This window comes from Meleagris gallopavo, chromosome 12 (genome assembly GCF_000146605.3).
Source record: "Meleagris gallopavo isolate NT-WF06-2002-E0010 breed Aviagen turkey brand Nicholas breeding stock chromosome 12, Turkey_5.1, whole genome shotgun sequence".
NCBI lineage: Eukaryota > Metazoa > Chordata > Aves > Galliformes > Phasianidae > Meleagris > Meleagris gallopavo.
Genome location: NC_015022.2, coordinates 16385633 through 16401815, shown reverse-complemented (window position 1 = coordinate 16401815; position 16183 = coordinate 16385633). Strand labels below are relative to the sequence as shown.

The following is a 16183-nucleotide window of genomic DNA, read 5'->3' as shown; positions in this document are numbered from 1 at the left end:
CTTGCTCCCATATTGAGATAATAAGGATTTCTTTTTAGGGGCTGGCTTTTAATACTTAAGGCATTTCTCCAAGTGCATTGCTGTAAGTATATTTCTTGGAGAAATTAATGTTTGTGTAGCTAGGCTTGTGCTAGATCTCTTTTTGGCAATAGAGGACAACCAGACACTCCCAAAGCATAAAGATGCTTTAGAAAAGGCCGACTGATCAATTCTGTAAAACAAGCTGTTTGTATCTCATGCACTTAAAGATAGCCAGAGCAGAACTTGAGTTCTCTGCTGCTGGACTGCCTGATAGTTTGGTTTGTGGAGAAAATAAAAATGCATTCACCTGGCTTCTACCTTGGCATTCAGTTCTGGTAGTAAGGATCCCTCCATAGCTGAGGCAAAACCATATATTTGTTCCCCACATCTTCCTGAGGGTAATTTTTGTAGTGGAGTTTTGCATTGCTCAGAGAAGCTCACAAGTGCTGAGTTTGGGTTGTCCCACAGCATTCACTTGCACAGACCTCCAGGACATCAGTGCCTGCAAACAGGACCCCTTATTTCACCCTGTGTGGTGTTGGGGGTTGTCCCTGTTGTTAAATAGAACTTCTGACAGCTTCCATGAAATTATTAGTAAAGTAAGAGGGATTTCTGCCATTCTTAATGGGAAGCAAAGATTGTTGGGATGAAATAGCATTTGTAAATTTGCTTTTTTTTTAGTTGGCCACCTGCTCTGTTCACTTATGACAGCAGTACTTAAAATATCTTCTTCAGTGAGATTCAGCTCCAATTTAGCAGGTGCCAAGAGCCAGCAAGATTTTGAGATATTGTTATAGGCTAAACTGAAGCCACTGCATCAGCATCCCAGTAGTACTTCTATCATATTTGTATCAGTATGATAATTCAGATTTTGTGGGCCTCATACTGCTTTTTGGGTGTCTTCAAGTGACTTCTGACTTAAGCCAGTGGAAATGGGAGCCAAATGAAGCTCAGTAGGTAAATCGGGACGGGACCAGACCTGTCATTTGCCTGTGGAGAAAAGTTAAGCATTTTTCTCTGTTCCTCTGCAGTTTTTAATAGTGACTTTCAGAGTAATAATACTAGAGACATACATCATAAGTGATTCCATGGGAAGTAATCAGCTTGCTGCTGAAAGCAGGTTTCATCTCCTTCCAGCAATGTGCAGGGGTACGAAAACATATATATGCTGCCAGCAGCTGTATGATATGGTTCTTTCTTGCTGTCCTCAGGCTTCTGAGACAATAAAATCCTGCTCCTACAGCTTGTCAGCAGGAATAGTCTCCTTCAATTTAAGTGCCACATTGCCCAGGAGGCACGTGATTTTTTTAGTGTTCGTTGTTTTTGCTTTGAGAAGGATCCAGTTGTGCTTTCAGAAGTGTTAATAAACTCTTCTGCTTTCAAACTGTGAACTGCTGCAGCCCCATTCAAATGCAACAATAAATACTGCAGCTGTAGAATTGGAGCCACAGAATGGTTGACGTTGGAAGAGATAACTGGAGATTATTTTGTTCAGTCCCCACTTTTCAGGCAGGATAGGATAGAGCAGGCTGCAATAATCTGTAAACTGTACCACGTTCATCTAGAACTTTCCCATTCTTTACTAAATTTCCCAACCAAAAGCCTGAGTCTGTTCATGAGACTTGGAGACAACCTGGTTGCTGGACAACAAAGGTAGGACAGGTCTGATGAGTGACTTTTTAAATCTAGACACTCATTAAAATAGCTGTATTTATATGAAATATAAATAGTTATAGTTTAAATGAGTATATATAATAGTTCATGTGACTAGTTTATATGTAGTAGTTTATATGAAATATAAACAGTTATATGAAAACTGCTGCTTTAGTGCTTCCTGTTGCCTTACTATTTCTCTCCAGGTGGTGGCTTGCTGATCACATTTGAGTCTTATATTAAAGTAATAATTTTGAACCAAATTCCAGGTTTGGACATCTAAATATAAATCACGAACAGTTTGTGCATCTCGAAGATGCCCCATATTGCCAACACTACTGAAATTTCAGGTTCATATAGATAATGATTTGGTTGCCTTTCATGAATTATTTACATTACAGAAGTATTGACCTGAGACAGCATTTCTAGCATCATTGTCCCCGCATTCTGGTGACTTTCCCAGCTCACAGTGTTGTAACAGTCTTTCTTTTCCTGCTGAACCAGGTGCTGTTATTTCATGACCAGAATTACGGAATTCATTATGAATACACAATTCCTGTAAACTATACTACTGAAAACAGAAGTGAGCCAGAAAAGCAACAGGATTCATTGTACATCTGGACGCACAGTGGATGGGAAGGGTGTAGTGTGCAGTGTGGAGGAGGTAAGGCCATAAGGAAGCTTGGTGGTACTTATGCAGTGTTTGCAGACATCAGCCATTAGGGAGGTGCCTGCAGAAGGCAGTGTTGCCAAAGCATGAAGGAAACTGGCCATGGTAATGTATATTACCATAATGAGTTCAAATGAGAGCTCATTTTCACCAGCTCTCCCAGCTCTCATCCCCATCCCCACAGTTAATTTTCACCCAGCATTTTGGCAGGGACACTGCTTTGTCGGCTTGCTGCTCTAGGCTGGAACTGCACCTGGGTTAGTGCTCCATGGATGGCTTAAGGCTCTGTGTGCAGCCTCATATCTCAAATCTCTGTCACATTCTTGGAGTAGAGTTTTCACAGGTGTTCAGGCATGTTCACTTAAAGACACTTCCTTCCCCAAGGATGAGACAGGGACAGTGCTACTGTGACAACACCTGGAGATTGCGTTAGATCATCCTAATGTGCAGTGGACTTTTGTTGTACATAGCAAATCACACTTTTCAGATGATCCCTGAAAGAGTTTTGCTAAAACCCTGGGGGAGCTTGATGCCTGTGAGGTCAGAGACTGGTTTGTTAGTCACTGTCCATTGAATTTTCAGTACTGGAAGAAGTAGTTTTTTCCCAGAGGAAAATGGATTTTTTTCCATGCACTCTGGCCAGTTTTTCTTTACATGTAGACTGAGTTATTTATTCTATTTATTTATTTATTCTTCACACAGGAAGAGAGTGCTCATCTTCACATTTGCAAGTTCACTGCCCTGAAATCATGAATCTCTTTTTGTAGATAAAACTTATTTTAAAACGGACACTTTTGCTCACATTTTAAAACAATTTCTTAGAACCATTAAGCACTCACATGGATGAGCAGAAGATTGTTTGAGGCCTTTTTCATTTCTGTTACAAACGTTCTGCATGCATGGATCAAATCACTAACTGACAGTGTGGCTCCCACTAGTAGTAGCTGCTTGGATGGTGATTGATCTCATATCCTTTGGTTGTTAGATGCTTCTAGTGCTTACCCTAGCTGAGAAGGGCCTCTTCCCTTCAGTCTTTCTGCAGTTTGAGCCTAAACTTCATCAGTCAGTTCAGCCATCGATAACTTCTATATAGACTGTACAAATTTTGTGTTAACAGAATTTGAGTTGCTTTTAATTATCTGCTGTAAATGATGAATAAACTCAATTTGTTGTGAACTCAGAGTCGCAAAGAGAGAAGCTGAGAAACCAAAATGCAGTAAGGCAGAGTCACATAGTGCAAGGATGACATTTTCTTCATCACATCTGGTTGCTGTCATGCCGCCCCATGACAGAGCTTTCTTGCTGTCACACAGTGGAAAGCTGATCCAGTGTCATACTATCCTGGTGAAAGTGCTGATGCAAGAGAAATAGTTTATGTGAGAAAAGCTGATTACTCCTAAGGTGTCTCCTAGTAGCAAGATTCAGGCATCATATCTGGAAGTCAGGAAAATTGGAAATAATTTATTTTTGTGAGTTAATTTTACCTCTTTGTGAAATACAAACAAGCCCAGGTTATCACTCTTGAAGTCTGTTTACTCCTTTTTAACCCTACTTTTTATGTGTAGGAAGCAGCAGGATACAACTGTCCTGCCATTATCAGGGGCAGATAATTGTGTGACTTCAGTTTTCATAGCTGGAGCATCTGCCCTAGGTAATTACAGGACACTAATATGTGATGAACCAGAAATGAAAGCAAGTTGTTCTCAGTATTGTTTTCCCATTTAACACTAGAAAAATCAAGTCTAGTTTCTAATCAATTTTATAAGAGACTTGTATGTTTTCTTAGGGAAAAAAGTACTGTACAAAGGTTAGACAGAACTGGAAGATGAGAGTGCTTACAGGGTTTGTATGTCTGTATAGATTGCATATTGTAAAGATAGCAGGGAAATCTAGTTAATGAGTTGGCATGGTTTTCTTCTTAGCCAATGTCTCCCGTGTTTTTCAGAGTAGTATTTTATTTTATTTGTAGGTGAACGGAAAACAATTGTGTCCTGTACTCGAATTATTAACAAGACCATGACAGTGGTGAATGACAGTGACTGCCAACGAGTGAATCGCCCCGAGCCCCAGGTCAGGAAATGTAACACACACCCCTGCCAGTCACGGTAAGGAGTTAAAAATAATAAAAACCAATATCCTTTTTCTTCACAAATCACCCATTTCCAAAGTCTCCATCTGGTGAACATGGTGAAAGTGTCTAAAAGCATTGGGACACATTCTTAGCTACAGCAACCAGCTGTAATGTTCATTTCCTTTTGTTGAGCAGATCAGATTTTTATTACCTCAGAGTCCATTTAATGTGTGGCCAGTAAGTCCAGATTCCATGCAACTGCCTGCGTGCATTGTTTGAGGATGACTTTCTTTTCCTTTTGGATGTCTCCTGGGAGATAGTGCAGCTTGCAGTATAAAGCCAGACAAGATAGCAGTAACATCATATTTAATTTTTGTTTTGTTTTAAACCAGCACAGAGTCTGATTAACAGTGCTACAGTGCTACAAAAAAAACTTCTGAACAACTCACAACCTTTAAGCTACTATAGCTTGCCTGCTCTCTTGCATGTCTGATCTGTATTAGCAGAGTAGTTCAGACTGGGAGTCTCCAGGCAAGAAGCATCTCTTCTTGGTGTTAAATTTGTACAGTGTCTACCAACACCTGCATAGTTTGGAAGGCAAATCTGAATTTTGCTAAAGTCAAGAAATTAAAATAAAATGTATTTTATATGCTTTCCTTGCAAAGGATGGTTTTCTGTGTCAGTAGTAGTAATTAAATAATAACTGAAAGTTCTAAAAATAATAAAAATGACTTTTTTTTTATTTGACAAGCACTTTTAGACAAGTTATTTTTTCCTGCATTGTACAAAAGGAGAAGTTTCTGTCCAGAATGACAAAACACAGAACAGTAAATTAATTTGTTGTATTTATTTGCTAGCAAAAAAATTCACTCTTGCTCTGAAGCAATGCTTAGTGTTGTGAACTAAGGTGGACTGTCTGTGTTGGATAGCAGTTAGAACACAAAATAAACTTAGAATAAAGTTCATGAATATCTACAAAGGCCTGTTAAAAGGAATTTGCTATCTGTTGCATCTTGTATAATCAGAGAAGCCAGGGGAATGTACCTACAAAGTTCATCCTGCTGGGAGGAACAATAGAGGAAATGAGAAGCAACACATTTCCCTCTAATTGGACCTGCATTCTGATTAAAGTGCCCTGAAGCAGGAAAATCTAGTGTTAGGTAATCCATCAATAAGACTAGGTTGTTTCAGGTTTCATTTTGTTTCTGCACCTATTACAGCTGCTCAGTATTGTGGCCAAAATGCTTTCAGTGGTACTGAAAGGTTTAATGAGATACTGTGTGTGCTTCTAGGTATATAAGGAGAGCCAAACTCCCAGTAGCTTGAGGGAAACAACTGTCGTTTCTGTGAGGAAGTTTCCTAAATTCAGTGCTCCTGGGATTTCTATCATGTCATTTTCTCTGAAAAACTGAAACAAGGAGCATCAGCTTGTGTTTCTGTCTTGGCGCACAGGGTTTCTTTTAGACTTTTTAAAAATACAGTGGGAAGAGACTGGAGTGAATCAATGAGGTCATATGAAGGGGCTCCAGGTGTTAGAGGCTTAAAAAGAAACTTGGGAAGAAGTTAAAAGCTTTTGCCACTATCAGCTGAGCACTGCATAGAGAGGTCTTGCCCATCAGGTCCTTTAGAACCTCAAGACCCACAGTGCTGTTTCTCAGTGCGATCTCCACGGTCCTGAGCTCTTGGTGAAGTCTCCTCTTTGTTGCATACCTACTCTGTGATATTGCGGCCTCTTCAAGGCAGAGACACAGAGAGGTAAAATAACACACAACCTCCTGAGAAGGGACCAAACCAGTTACTGTATCTGAATTGTGTTCTTTTGTGTAGCCCTTAATATTTTTCCAAGTTATCTCTTCTTCTGTACAGAGCTGTCAGGCAACTTACAGCCATAATTTAGCCCAGCTCTCTGCAGGAATAATTAGCTCCAGCACAGTGACATTCTGTTGTCTGAGCAGTGACAGTCAATACCAAATGCCCTTGGTGCCCAAAATGGCCACAAACCCCTTGCCGATGATCTGACAGACCATACTCCCTCGCTCCCTCTATGTAGACCACACTTTCACACTTAACATGCTTTTGACTGGAAACATTTTCAAGAAGCACATTCTCTGTGCCTCTGTAGAATTTAAATTTCCATTTGCGTTTGCCCACCCAGATATTAGAAATGCATGCTTAGCATATTCTCTGACCAAGAACATCTTAAAGAAACCATTCTCTTTCACCATGTCAATGATTTTTTTTTTTTCTTTCTTAATAAACCCTGAATTTGTTTTAGGGTTTGAAGTAAAATTACTGTAGCATCTTGTTACAATAAGGTCCTTTCCCATTTCCACTCAGACCTAAGCCCTTTACCTGAGTAGAAGAAAGAATAATGCTTTTCTTTCAGCAGTAGGTCTGCTCTGTTTTGTGCATTTTTCTATACATTTACATTTTTACTCAAAGTGTAGGGGAATCATCTTACAGAGAATTTGTCTCAAAGGAAAGGTGTAATGGCCAGAACCCAGGACACAGTCATTGGACCCTCGGTCTCTGTTTCATTTTTGGGTATGCTGTGTGACTTTAATTCATTATCCCACACTCTTTGCATCTTCTCTTAATTCACTTATAATGTGGTCTGCAAACTCCTCGGGATGGAGTGAGGTCATGTCATACAAATGGAGGAGACAGAGAGAACTATTGATGCTGAGATTGTAATAAAAATAAAAAGTAACCTATGTTATATATAAAATGATCTGGAGAGAAAAAAAAGTATATGATATTAATAACAGTGTATTTCTTCCAGCATGATCTCAAAGTGCTTTGCAAATTATACATCCCTTTGAACTTCAGCCACCTCTTGGGAGAGCCAAATATTGTGGGGTAGAGGACAGTAGTTTCATGAGGCCAAGGAGATTAGAGCTCTGCAACTGCAACACAGCATCTGAAAAAAAACAAAACAGACTGAAAAAAAGGATTGGATATACTGACATGTTTTGAAATCAAATTTCAGAGAACAGAATTTTCTTAAGAGTTTTGTTGAAACTGGCAAAAAAAAGAATCTTTCATTCTTTATTATTGTTACTCTTTCACCTTTTAAAAAAATGCCTCTTTTTCTTCTTATTTTATTTTTTATGTTCCTTGACCCTCTTTTTCCATTAAATTCTTTACAGCTTCCTTTCCTGTCCCAACTGCACCCTATTAGCACCTCTTTATTCTAATCCTTTGCCTAGCTCTTTAGATATTTTTTTACAAAACCCTGCTGTAACCAGATGGAATCTGGATTCTTGCATGCGGTGCGTATGGGTTGCTTCCAGCACACTGAACACCAACCCAAATATATAGGCAAACCCAGCACTCATGTTGGCACAAGATTCAGAAATCACAGATCACATCAGCTGTTATTACTGAAAACATAGGTCGGCCAGTGGCCACACACTTCAGCATGCATGGTTGGGTTTATGGATATGAAAATGCTCCCCTCTAAAGCAGAAAAAGAACCAAAAACGTGAAATTCCCCAACTGTTAGAGTTGCTGTGGTCTGTATCAAACACTGTTAATTTTCCTTGTCTTTGCTGTAACAGATTTTAATAGAGGTTGAGTCCTTCTAGGGACCTGCTGAATATGTGCTGTTCCTAAACAGATGCTTAACAGCAGCATGAACAGCCAGAAATCCCTGCCTTCATCCACAGAAAACCACAGGAGACCTGAGCCCTTATTTTCACTGTTCAGGACTTGAAAGCATCTTTGAGTCCAAGGGTTAGTTTTCTGGTACTACTAGTGGCATGTTATACACTAGTTTCCATAAAACAATTTTGCTCTGCAGCCTACTTCCCTTGCTGGAAGACTTTTCTGTGACCTTGCTGTTTGTGTGGGTCAAGAACTTTTATTTCCAATCTTCATTGTCCTTTTTCAGCTATTTGTTCTTGTTCTATTTGTTCAGGTCTGTTTATTTGCTCACTAGCTCTTCTCTTTATGTGTAATGCCATATGATACAGCAATCCAGTTTATCTTCTATCATTTTGCTAGAATAAATCCATTATTTTTCTCTAACTTCATTTTGGATGAAAGACTGTCCATGGATTCTCACTTATCTTTGTCGCGTTGCTCATGTTCTGCACTCAAGCCATAATTTAAATTGTGTAAGTGCATCATGTGAGTACATAGGTGGCCAGAACTGCATGGAAAATCCAAGGCTCAGTTTCATCTAACCCTTACAAAGTTGCATTCATACTTGCCTATCTTCATTGTCAGTAACAATGCTGATGTATTCTTTGCTTTCTTCATGGTTGCATCACATTTATGGTTTAGAGTCATTCTGAATGTTTTGCCATCATTCGTTTCAACATACGAATCTTTCTTTAGCATATGCTTGTTATTAGTCCCTAAGTATACAACCTTGCAAGGTATGCTGTTTTCAACCTATCTGTTTTATTGCAGTACTCAAGTTTGTTCAGTTTATCTTCTGTGATACCCTATTTCTCCACACCATAGAGAATGCTTCTAGACTTCGCACTGTCAGCAGTGTTTTTCACCAGTCTTTCAGCAGTTCTGTGCCAAAATCATCAAAAGTAAGACAGTGCTTTCAGGAAGTCCGCTGGTATTTGATCTGAGTTCCCTTCATACCTGATGCTTCCTTTACAGCACTGCGCTGTGGCTTTCACCTACCATGCACATTGATATACATGTTTTTCAGCACATGGCCAGTTTCTCCAACTTGCTTAAGCATTTCCAGTGCAGCAGAAGGAGTTCTTTATTGATAACCAAATCAATTAAATCTACCATGTTTCCACAGTCTGGAAAAGCAGTTACTTTAATCAAAGAAACACACCCACTTAGTTTAGCCTGGTCTGCCTGGAGGAAGTCTATGTTGCATTTTTCCTATTTTCCATTTACCACCGTATCCTTGATTATTGTTTCCCTTCAAATCTGTTCTCAAAGCTGGCACGCAGCTGAGGTCAGGCCTGTGGTTATACGGATCGCTTCTTTCTTTCGTTCTTTCTTTCTTCTAGTCCCCTTTCACTTTTCCATCTGCAGGCAGGAATCCAATACTGTGCTGTCCAAAGGCTCATGCACCACAGTGATTCCTGCTGCGTATAAAAGGAAACCAGTTACAGGAGTCAGGCAAGGCCTCAGCTGGCTCAGCACCTTGCACGCTTGCCCAGAAGGCTAGTGACCACTCAGAGCATGCTTTGCCTTAGTGTGTGAGGGCTGACAGTGCCTGCCAGTGGACCTCAGTCATTTCCTCAGCTCAGGGATGATGATGGTCACTGACAGTTACAGGGAAAATTCTTTTGGAGTAGTATGACCTGGTCTGTAGTCAGATGAGTCCATCTGCCTGCTGTGTTCAGTCTAGTCTCCTCAATTCCAATCTGTTTGCATCACATTATTTGAGTTATCACACTAGATGAGGAGCAGAAAACTATTGATCTTATTTTGCAAGGTGAAAGTCTTGCAAAAAAAAATCCACAAAATTCAGGAGAGCTCTCTAGTGGAAAACTCCTTGAGAAAATTAAGAAGTTACTTACAAGGCTGTATGGAAATTATACTGAAGTGGAGGGACGTATTGGGAGTATATGTTAAGGGGCAGAGCTGGAGTGGATGCTATGTATTTAACGGGTATGCAATTTCATCAGTGTTTTCAGACTGTTTTGAAACCAGGACAAATCCTTATCATCCTTAAGATCCACTGGCATAGAGTTCAAAACCTTATCTGTGCCTTATGCTAAGAAACATTCCTTTTTGTGTATTCTGATTTTGGTTACATGGAAAAGAAAAAAAAAAGAAAAAAAAAGAATAGCTATGGGGATGGTTTCAAATCATTTTAGCCTGCTGGAAATCTGGCATAAATAGTAATGTTAGCACCCTCTGATCCAAGGAGGTACCACGTAAGAGCTCATTTTGAAGCACTTCCCAAAATTGGAGTTGGGATTTCTCAAATCAGTCTAATGAATTTGCCAGGACTGTGCTGGACGCGGTGCAAGGCCGGGTGGCTGCAGGCTGAGCGAGCAGGCGATGCTGCGCCCTGCTGGCTGCTCTTTGGGCTCTAGCAGGGCTTGCAGACGAAGCCAAATGCTGCAGAACAGAAGGATGATACTAACTGGGTACCCTTGTGAGTAGCTGCTGTGGGTAACTGATGTCCTATCGTGGGCACGTCTGGTTATCACCATCCACTGGAAGGAGACAAAATCATGTGCATTCTGTGTTGTAAGCAGCTCGTTAAGTACAGCAACAGGCAGTCAGGAGTTAATTAGCTACTGAAAGACAAAAAGATATTTCCAAGGAAATCCAGTAACTCAGCTCATTGAGGCAATTCTGGAAACGAAGTAAGAGAAAAGGCTTGGGAATAAGCAGAGGATAAAATTAGGAGGGTTTGTTGGCTACTGGTAAATGCATTTACATCAAATAATTTAAGATGGCTGGCTGGAGCTGAAGTTTATTTGGCATTAGTTTTCACATGGAATCATGAGACAGGTTTCTTAGTTTTGATGTAAACACCCTGGCTGGCTTACATCACAGTTATAATGTTTGACTCAACAACCTTATGTTTGAATACTGTATTGTTTTAAAATGTTAAATGATCTGTGCCTCTTTGGTTTAAAGCTCTTCAGGCCAAGTGTAATCTTTACCCACAAAAAGGGATTAGTGGGATGATCTAGCAAAATATTTAATTATGGGTGAAATTCACCCCTACTGCTGCTTGTGGTAATGCTCTTCATGCTGCTTATATCCTGCACGGCCTTCATGGAATGGCAGGGAATGGAGCTGGGTGCCAGCTGCCCCACCAACGGCACACCAAGCATGGATCAGGACAGGGGGATCTCACTGCAAAAGATCTCTTAACATGCTGATATTTTGTGCCTTAGTGCAATGAGGCAGCTGCAAACAAGGACAACTGGTCACATTAATGCCACGCTGACATTTTGGAAACAGAGTGATTTGCTCCATCTGAGGGAGAAAGGAGGGAGAATCAAAGAGTTTGATTTTAAAAAAATTAAAAAACAGCTTCCTAAAGTGGGCATAAATTACAAAACAGTGTCTTCTGATCTATTTTATAATGGGAAATTAAAAAAAATAAAGCTGTTAAAATGATAATCACTAGAGAAAAAAAAGGAATCTGTGTGAGCGAAAGCTGGCAAGTCTGCTAGCAGAATGACTACTGTACTGGAAAATTACTGAGCACTGTTTATAAAGGCAATCAGACAGGAATGTTAGTCTTGGAGTCCTACTTTCGACATCAGCAGCTGTATTATTCTACTAGATTCCTTGTATTTTTTTTCCAAAAAAAAAAACCCAATGCAACAACTGTGACTGGGTGTGGCACAACCTGCTCCCAGAAATCAAGATTCACCTGATTATTTTGACCCCGGCATAGCAGAGATGTAGTGGAGAGTTTCAGAAGTGTGTGGAGAGAGGAAGATACAATAACAGCATATGTATTTGATGGAAATCATGGGTCTGTTTGTAAACAGTGATTTCATCCCTCTATGCATTCAAGTATGAACTTAATTTGATAGATACAAGCAAAAAATATCTGATGATCAGTTTCATGTGACTGATTCTCAGAAATCTTTTCCTGTTCTGCTTTCTGCACTTATTCCATGTGAAATGCTGGCCCTGGTGATGTTAGTCAGAGTTGTGCATGATTTCAGTAGAGCCACAATTTCATCCAGGTGCCTTGGAAAAATAACAGCAACTTCAGCATGATTTTGCATCAAAGACTGGAGCTAAAGACAACCAGTTCTAATTAAAAATGGAGTTGTCCCCTCCTGTACAGTAACTCAACAACCTACGTTAAACCAAAAAAAAGAGTGTTTAGATTAGTATCTGTAATGTGATTTTTCAAATCAGCTCCATATTGTTTAGTAGCAAATGTCCTCTGATACTTAATTCAGTGGTAGTGCAGGCTCTGAACTAATAGTAGTAATCAAAAACCAGGTTTACTAAAAATAGGACTATCAATGTTATTACAAATGTATCTTTGGTCAAATCCAAGCTATTACTACCAAAGCAAGGAAATGAATTTCAGTGTAGCATTTGCTAGGGAACAGAAGTAACACAATCCCCGTGGGGGAGTGAGCACATGTGCAAACATATGGTGGGTGTTCTGTTAGTGGACCAGAACCAACCTGCAGGCACCAGTCTTACGCAGGGCTCAAGTCAGAAATAACCAGGTGAAACCTACTGAGCTGCAATATTTATCCTAGAGCATACAGCTACTTTTTGTTCTGAGGTTACAAATCTCTGATAAGTGACCACATGTCTTTTGATTGCACTTCTCCACCTCATCCTTCAGCCTGGACCCTCTTCACTGCATGTTTTCCCAAATCTTTAGCTGCAACTAGTCATTTGCAGACATTTCATCTCCTTTGGGTTTATGTACATAGTGCTGTAAACTTCTTTTTTTTTTTTTTCCTAGAGAAAATGTGGGAGTCTTAGGCAAGTAGGTAGAATAGATAATTCAATGTTAATGACTAATCCAGACTCTATGAAGATCAAATGATGAACTGAACCTCTTAAAGATATTTCACATTTGCTCCAGGAGCCTGCCAGATGGTTGTTGCAAAAGCAGATGAGAAGAACTCCCAGTTTCTTAACAGAGATACAGAGAGGTCAGAGGTTGAAGAAGACTCAGAAGATAAAGATTTAAAACAGCTCTCTCAGATTGCATGTTCTGCCCATCCCAGACTTCTGAGGCTAGAGAAAAACAGACCCTACAGTGCATTTTTTAGCTAGAAAGACAGCCACTCTCTGGGTTAAAAAATCTCTACTTAAGAGCTTACCACTTTCTTCATAAATCTAACCAGCAGAAGGGATCATCTAACCCTTGAATCTTCCATAGATGTAAGATTGCAAAACAGAGAGGAAAAAAAAAGCATGGATAAAGCCGAATGGTCTACATTATACAAATGGCTGAGTGTACGATTGTTAATGAGCTTGGTTAATAACACAGAGCTGACTTTGGAGTTCTGTGCTTGAACACTGGAATTGTTTTTGACATTGTCATAAGAAAAATACCTAAACTTTTTTTGAAAATGAAAATTAAGTCTCTTATCTAGAAGTGTTCAAAAGATGTAATAACAGCATAGAGAGGAAAATGTCTGCAGTGTAATTTAATAGTAACAATGATTGCTGCTATTTGTGCATCTCATTTGTCTTCCTAGCTTATTTATTACTTGCAAATAGTAATTTTACAAATACCATGCTGCATGTTCCTTTACTAATTCTGAAACTGACAGGAATTTTCATATTTAACCATTTTAACTACAAATCTTTTGTCTGTTCAGTTTGGTAGTGTGCTAAGATGTTGAAATCCTGTCAAAGCGATTAAAAAATCTTTAGTGTCTTTCGGGCAATAAAATAATAGTCTCAGCAGTAGGACAAGTAGGCTGTGAGATTTCACAGATCCTTTATAGCGTGCCCCATCTTCTTTGTACCCATCAGTGAACACAGGCTAGGATCAGGGATGGATGTGGTGGATGTGTAGCTGAAGCTGGCCATATAGATACCACTGTAATGAAAACGCTGGGGGTGATGACATCTTTACCACAGACAAGATCAGAAATGACCTGAGCCATGACTTTCTGTTGATTCTCTAGGTTCTGACTGATGCTCTGTGCAGTCTTCTCATGTTGATGATGACACTTGTTCTTTCTGTCTCACTGACCTATGCGTGTGTGTGTGCTGCAGCAGCCCTAAACAGAGATCACTCAGCAGGGTAGAAATGAGGTGACTTCTCCCCTCCACAGAAGTAACAAAAGAAAAATAGAAAAAGGAATTTTTCTTCCTGAAGGGAAAGTCATAACCTGACTTCTTACGGCATCTTGGAAATAGTTGGCATGCAGCGTGCTGCCCATCCTAAATGAAAGCACACAGGCAGCTTCTGCCAAGAATGTATTTTTATCTTTCTCCTTTGCTTTCAGTCCCTTTTTCTTTTGCCAGTAGCTGTAGATCACAGTGAGAGCATGGTGCTGAAGTGAATATTAGTTCAGTGGAGCCTGTACAGAAACCCTTCCTGGCCTTGTGACTCACATTCAGCTCATAAAGCAAAGTTACTTTTTCCCCCTTTGTGCCCTTACTGAACGGTTCCTTCACCTGGCTCAATAGCTGCTTACACGTGGGCTCTAGTAGGGCGCAGCCCAGCTGATAGCAAGGGAGCCTGGCTATTAATTTTTCTCCACTTGAAGTCTATTTTTGTCAGTCTCAGTCTCAGTATTCAATTATTCAGCTGGCATTTTCCCATTCCATAAGTAAATAGCAAGTACTCAGCCACAGTGATGCACCAAAATGACTGTCTAGAGAATGTTTGGTAGTTTGTGAGCTGTTTTAGCTAACAGAAATTCACAGATGTGTCAACTGCTTTTCTGCAAAGGAACATTTGAATGGGGCTCTGTTCCACAAAAGACAGGTGGCCAGCCTTCCTGATCCTGTTCTGCTCAAACCAATTGGTTTCTGCCTTCACTGTCGTCAGTGCTGTCTCAGTAGGTCACCAGTCACAGCAGCTGGCAAATGAATTCATGCCAATTGCACCAAATGAAGATGTTTCTGCAAATTGTTTTGAAATGATTTTTCCCCACTCACAAATGTCAGAAAGAGAAAGAGTTGTTAGATTTTTGAGGCGTTATGGTGCAAATTCAGAAGAAGTGTTACTAGTAAGGTGTCATGTGTTGCTCTACCTTGACTACTGGAAACTTCAGTAAAATGAAACAATATTTCTAAGCAGACTTTTATATTCGAGTGTTCTTATTTTGGTCCTTATCATAACAGGCAACCCAGGATTGGGTGACAAGTAAAAGATTCATGGTATTAGGATGCTAATCCAGATGACAGTCCTAAATAACAGGCTAGAAGGTCAATTACCTGGTGATGATAGCCTTCCGGTGCCTAGTGCCTACAGTTATTGTTCCCATCATTCACTTCATCCAGGAATGCCTGTAATTACAAAGACCATGTTTCTCATTGACAGATTACAGGAAGTATGAAGATGGATGCTGCTTGTCTTTAGGAAATAATTGTCCCTCTCTGTATACCTCCTAATTCAGATTCTTCTCAGACATTTTATCCACTGCCACGTAGACCAGCTTTTTAACCACAGTGATGCTGCCAGAGCATCTTGTTATGGAGCCTTTCAGTCAGCCTTGCACTGAGCTAGAAGGATGCATGGCCACAGCAGGGGTCTGCTCATAGCAGCCATCCCTTACACTGGAGGAACCCAAACACCTCACAGCATTGTGAGCCTTTAAAGAGAAAACAAAGCAAACAAACAAACCAAAACGATGTTCATATATTTGTTCCCAGCACATTTGATCAAAGGGAAAGCAAATGGCAACTGAAATGTGCTTACAAAGTGAATGAATCCCAAAGCTCAGAAAAATAATGGTTATAGGTAAGTATCCCCCACTCCCATCCGGTCTGTGTTATGGTGTATCCTTATGGCAGCCTTGAATCAGTGGTGCAGATTCCTTTCTAGTGGAGCAATCTTGTATTTTTAAGTATTTGTTGAGCAGCAGTTAAATAGTATTCAAATTTGCTAACAATGGCCACAGGCAATTATTCCCCATTTTTAAGGTCCCTAATTCTATGAATGGTGTTTCTGTCTAGCATGGAATCAAGAGTAGATATTCACCTGTACACAGCTCCTTTCTGCTCTACACACTTCAGGCCAGATCTCAGTCTGACAGTAGTACAGCAACACTGGAGAACCCACAAACCTAGCAAGAATTGCCAATTTCTTCTTTCTCTGTTTTTAAGTTAAGCACAATATTTTATCCTTACTTTTTTTTTTTTTTTTT

General features: G+C 39.9%; 1 protein-coding gene across 1 annotated transcript in view; it reads left to right on the top strand.

Annotated features, from left to right (window-relative positions):
• ADAMTS17 (ADAM metallopeptidase with thrombospondin type 1 motif 17) overlaps nt 1-16183 on the top strand; it is a 167213-nt gene that overhangs the window by 125084 nt on the left and 25946 nt on the right. The window contains exons 18-19 of the mRNA XM_010717544.3: nt 2179-2338; nt 4314-4449. Of these exons, the coding sequence (XP_010715846.1) occupies nt 2179-2338; nt 4314-4449 (296 nt within the window). The remainder of the gene's footprint in view (nt 1-2178; nt 2339-4313; nt 4450-16183) is intronic.